The 6,013-nt window shown below is 39.5% G+C and overlaps 1 protein-coding gene across 1 annotated transcript; it reads right to left on the reverse strand.

Annotated features, from left to right (window-relative positions):
* Nucleotides 1-2,746: 2,746 nt before the first annotated feature.
* Nucleotides 2,747-3,463, reverse strand: LOC131000468 (secreted RxLR effector protein 161-like). The gene has a single exon (XM_057926420.1). The coding sequence runs from the start codon at nucleotides 3,461-3,463 to the stop codon at nucleotides 2,747-2,749; it is 717 nt and encodes a 238-aa protein (XP_057782403.1).
* Between the last annotated feature and the right edge of the window lie 2,550 nt (nucleotides 3,464-6,013).

Below are 6,013 nucleotides of genomic sequence, written 5' to 3' on the forward strand. Positions count from 1 at the left end.
TCTGTTCATCCTTGGCCGATAATTTTGGGAATTTCTCATATTTTGGATGTCGCGTAGAAGAAATCGACATCTAGGTCTGATATGACCTCTCCTTCCACAGTAGTGACAAGTTGGAACGAAAGCTCTATTGTAGTTTTTCTTCGAATGAGCATTTTTATAAGCAGCTGGTCGAAGCACAGGTGGTTTAGGCGGCTGATCAACTGCGTTGGGGGGCGTGGCTTTAGCTTTTCCTCCATCATCTTTGGGAATCCATCCTTTTCCTTGAAAGCCTAATCCAGCTTTATTTCCAGAGCTTTGACTATTTTCCAGAATTTCGTCCAACTTTTCAGTCCCGGTATTCATCATTTTAACAAGTTTTTGATGATGCTCCAGTTCATCAATCTTAGATTTCATAGTCTGTCGAAGAGCCACCAGTTCAGCCTTTTGTTTTTCACAGAGATCCACAAGTTCATCACGTTCCTTCGAGACATTGCTAAGTTGAGTGGAAAGAGATTTATTCAGCTCAAGCACAGCTACACACTTCTTGTACATCAGTTCATAATTCTCTGTCAAGAAGCTTTCATCAATATCCTCATTATCACTTTCAGTCTCTTCCACAGTAACATCATCTGAAGAGGTACTTGGAGCGACTTCCTCCAATTTTGCAGTAAAGGCGACAACTTTTTCTTCAGAGTCAGAATCTACTCCAATTTTCAGGGGATCATCCTCAATATCCTCCTTCTTAGAAAGATCAGTAGAGCTTAGAAGAGCAACCGGTTCATCCTCTGAATCGCTCCCACTGTCATCCGTTTCATCATCACTTTGAGAAGCATTGAAGGATTTATTCTGCTTCTTTAATGTGTTGGCACACTCGGCTTTAATATGACCATACCCATGACATTCGTGGCATTGAATTCCAGATCTTGAAGCAGACCCTTGATCCTTCTTCCCTTGAGATAGTTGAAAGCTTTTTGCATTCTGAAAACCTTTGTTGCCCATATTATTCTTCATGTACTTATTGAAGGCTTTACCAAAGTTCTTGGTGAATAGAGCAAGAGATTCAACCAAGTCATCAGAGTCGAATTTTGTGGAGTCCTTCTTGTTATTTCCGGAATCGGCGACAAAGGCGATACTCTTCTTTTTCTCAGATCTCTCTGGCCGAAGATTCATTTCGAACGTTCTTAAAGAACCTATGAGTTCTTCAAGCTTCATATCACTGACGTCTCTTGCTTCATCTATGGCAGTGAGTTTGTAGTCAAATCTTTCAGGTAGAGCACGCATCACCTTTCGCACAAGCTTTTCCTCAGGGATTCTTTCTCCAAGAGAGAAACTTTCATTAGCAAGAGCAAGTAGTTTGCCATGAAAGATGCTAATATCCTCATTCTCGTCCATCCTCAGTTCTTCAAACTTCGTAGCAAGTTGCTGGAGACGCTGTTTTTTAACCTTAGAATTCCCCTCATAAGTACTCATCAGAACATCCCACGCCTCTTTTGCGTTAGCACACATGGATATAAGAGCAAACACCTCCATAGTTACAGCATTCTGGATAGAATTCAGAGCTTTTTGATTGGCATTAGAAGCAGCCAATTCATTGAACGTCCACTTGATCCTTGGCTTGGGTTTCCCTTCCTCATCACAAGGAGCAGTCCACCCTTCTTCCACAGCGGTCCAGGCATTCTCATCAACCGCACGAATGAAGGAAGTCATTCGCATTTTCCAGTAGATATAATTGCTTCCATCAAGTAGGGGTGGTCTCACAACAGACCCACCTTCTCTTTGCAGCGCCATTAAACACACGAACACAGCAGCGGAAAGAACAGGATAGATACACCAGGAATCAACACCGATAACTTGGGTGATCCCGCTCTGGTACCAAATGAAATTGTACCTATCCAACAATCAATTGTCTCGGCCACACACAAATAACGTAAGCAGCGATACTCAACGAAAATCAAGCGGAAAGTAAAGAACACAAGACACCAACAATGATTACCCAGTTCGGTGATAACACACCTACGTCTGGGGGGCCACGCCCAGTTCCAACAGTTCACTAGTGAAGATAAGAAATACAAAGGACTTACACACGAAGACTCGATCTTCCTAGCCTCTATTTCTTCCCAAACCTTCACCTACGTGAACAAAAAGAGAGCAAGATAGAACTTACCCACAGAACGTGATTGCCTCTCAATCCACGTTCAAACCAACATCAAGAAACACTCCTACAAGCCGGAGTACAGATGAACGAACATAAAACCAACTCACGCTTCCAAAGAAATAAGGAGTAAAGCAACAGCACACCCTCACGTATTGTATGCTCTCTATATGCACGAAAATACTCTCTCAAAATAAGTAGAATAACGATGAGTGCAGCAGCAGCCTTCGATCGATGACGTCTCTTTAAATATGAAACCCTTGCCAAGAAGTAGAGAGCCCATGAACTATCAAACCAAACCAACGTAGGGCCCATGTAGAGTTTCCATAAGGCAGCAAGTCCTAGGGTACGAGGACACCCTAAAGAAACGGACTCTTCAAGCAAAAGCAATATCTTAAAGATATCTTTCCAAAAAACTTCAAAAACCCGCAAGGAAACAAACCAGCAGAACCTTGCAACCGAACAAGCAACTCAACAAGAGACATTCTGTGAGACTTCAGCAGAAACTCCTTTTTATCTACACAATGACAATAATACTTAAGAGTATATAAATACTCTAACAGTTAGGATCCAACAAAGAAAACCTAAGTCCTAACATCTCACAAGCAAGAACAATTAAATGCAGCACAAACCAAGAGACTTCCTAAGATGGGAGAATCTCTCAAAATCTAAAGCCTTGGTAAAAATATCAGCAAGTTGTTTTTCAGTAGGAATGTATTCCAACACAATGAGCTTTTTCTCAACAAGATCTCTTATAAAATGATGACGAATATCAATGTGCTTTGTGCGAGAGTGTTGAACAGGATTCTTAGAAATCTCTATAGCACTAGTGTTGTCACACATGACAGTCAAAATGTTACTTTCCATACCATAGTCGTCCAACATCTGTCTGAGCCAAAGAAGTTGGGCACAACAACTGCCAGCAGCAATGTATTCGGCTTCAGCAGTAGAGAGCGAAACACAATTTTGTTTCTTGCTTGACCAGGACACAACATTGTTTCCCAAGAGATAACATCCTCCACTTGTACTTTTTCTGTCATTAGCATCACCTGCCCAATCAGCATCACTAAATCCGACAATGTTAGAGTTAGTGTCTTTGGAATACCACATTCCAAGTTCAGATGTTCCAGCAACATAGCGTATGATGCGTTTAACAGCCTTCAAATGTGACTCCTTTGGCTGAGCTTGGTACCTAGCACACACTCCTACACTGTACAGAATATCAGGTCTACTTGCAGTTAGATAAAGCAAACTGCCAATCATTCCTCTGTATAGTGTTGGATCAACATCACGTCCAACATCGTCCCTGCATAATCTGTCAGTGGAACCCATGGGAGTTCTCATGTGTTTAGCAGACTCTAGGCCAAATCTTAGAAAAAGACTTTTTGAGTACTTGCTTTGAGAGAAGAAAATGCCTTCAGGGGTTTGTGTTACCTGTAAACCTAGGAAAAAATTCAATTGTCCCACCATACTCATTTCGAATGTGGTAGACATGGCCTTAACAAAGTCCTTCACAAGCTTATCATTAGTTGCACCAAACACAATGTCATCAACATAAATCTGTGCAATGATAGTGTTACCAGCATGCCTTTTGATGAACAAAGTTTTATCAACTTGACCACGAGAAAGAGTCAAAATATACCGTGTGTTATATCGTGTGTTTGTCAAAACTAACTTAATAATATTTCCAGCTACAAAGTGGAGGAACCGAATGCTAAAAAAGGCAAAGTTATATCGTGAACATTTGGCTGAGAAAGCACGATGTGAAGCATGTATGTCTAATATATGTTAATGGATACCTTTATGACATGTTAATACACATTTGATCTTAAAACAGAAAAGGGCTCGACTGTGAACAAAAAGGAAGGTGCAAAGGTTGTAGCTGCAAAAGTTAGCAAGGATAATAAAGATGGAGATCCAGAGGTTGCTGCTGGAGAACCTAGAGGTATGAATAAACATATAAATTTTATTACTATTTTGATTTATTGAGATATAAATAAACATATAGTTATTGTAGATGTTGCCACGCCACCAATTGAAAGAAAGAGGACGCGGAGTGTCACTCTTTCAATCATTAAAGAACAACTTCCGAGAGGTTATTAAATTTCAATTATGCTTTGGATATGAAAGAATTTTATAATGTGTTATGCTGGAATTTGTCAATTTTTGTTATATTTTCTTCATTTAATATTAAATTACTACTTGGTCTTATGAACAGGAAAAGAGCATGGGGTAGAAAGTTCTGAAACTAATAAGAGTGATGGTGGTACATCTACTAAGCGTAGACGTTACACACGTGAAGAGAAAGAGAAAGGAGTAGAGGACACCGGTAAGAGTGTATTTGTATTCTATATTCTTTAATCCTATACTCTATTGGCCGTAAACATAAATGTTCATAACATGTGAATATTTGGTGCAGGAAAAGATGGAAAAAAGAAGTCATCGATTAGTAAGAAAAAGCGCAGAGTGGTTCCAAATAACCCAGATGATGTCAAATGCAAACGTAGAGGGCGTAGAGATGATAAGCCAAGAGAAGTTGACAATATTGGTGAAGGAGATTTCCCGAAGCTCAACACAAGAACCACACTTGCGGCTCTCCATCACAGCCTGTCTTTATTGAACCATGCACAGAAAGAGTCCGTCAAGAAGATTGGATGCGGTGCTATCCTTGATCTTGGTATTCGGCAGATACCGGGCAAAATGGCTTATTGGGTTCTTGATCATATCAACGCTGACACTATGGAGTTAATGATCTCAAATGATAAAAGGCTTAAGATCACTGAGGATGACGTGTATCATGCATTCGGGATACCAAAGGGTCATAAAGAGATAGTAGAGTTTAAGAGGACAGCTACAAATGATTTCTTTACTGAGTGGGTTAGATTTTTTGGCACCCGTGGAAATAAACGTATATCTAATAGTTCATGAACATAGCAGAGAATGCATGAAGAAGGTTCATACTTGTTGGTTCGGTATGTAGCATCGTAAGAAACAGCATCCCCGTATAATTTAAAATTCTTGATGGAGCAATCATCCGCCCAAAACAGTCTCTTCAATGTAGTATCTTCAAATGTATCAAAGGAGAACTTAAAACCTGGACAACTCTCTTGTTTATCCCTGAAATTATCTAATAATATGCGGGCATCAACTCCATCGGAAAACGCCCTTAGGTCACGACCATAATTCTTGAAACTTGTGCAGTACAGCCCACATCATCGTACCCCACATCCTATCAAGAAAGGGCGTTTGTTGAAATCGGCAAATTTGCGTTCACCATACTTGCAGCGTGAAATAAATACTACAAAGGCGTTGAACAAGATGGAGAAGGAACCGGGGGTGTATGCAATGTACAAAGATGACGATGAAGAGTATGGGATTTCAAAACTTAACTTTGCTTTATTTATATGTTCATGTATAATGAATATGCATCATTTGTTTGTCGAATTACTTTATTCTTTTAGGGGTGAGGTAATGTTCTCTTACAAGGATATTGAGCTACGCCGTTCGGACATGTGCACCTTGCGTAGGGGAGAAATTATAGGGTCTTACCTCATCAATGCATGGTGTGTGATACTTAATAGTAACGTGTTTAGTTGCTCTTAGAATGTCTCAAAGGTTGTTTATAAGTGATTCATGAAATTAAATGCCAAAATATAAATAAAAATATGTCATTAGTTCACAATGGAACCACAAACCCAAAACTGAGGAAATGTAATCGTGGATATATCAACTCAAAAATGTTCATAAAACAAATTTATGTAATTCAACTATTCAACTTCTTGCATTCTCTCTAAATGATAAATAAAACTGAAAACTTTAAGAAAGGATAAACAGTACGAGATAATTCAACTTGTAAGGTAGAATCCATAAATGATAAACGAC

The sequence above is a fragment of the Salvia miltiorrhiza genome, chromosome 1 (genome assembly GCF_028751815.1).
Source record: "Salvia miltiorrhiza cultivar Shanhuang (shh) chromosome 1, IMPLAD_Smil_shh, whole genome shotgun sequence".
NCBI lineage: Eukaryota > Viridiplantae > Streptophyta > Magnoliopsida > Lamiales > Lamiaceae > Salvia > Salvia miltiorrhiza.

Coding starts and splice junctions, on each gene's coding strand:
- LOC131000468 (XM_057926420.1), bottom strand. CDS start 3,463: ATGGGTTCCACTGACAGATTATGCAGGGACGATGTTGGACGTGATGTT.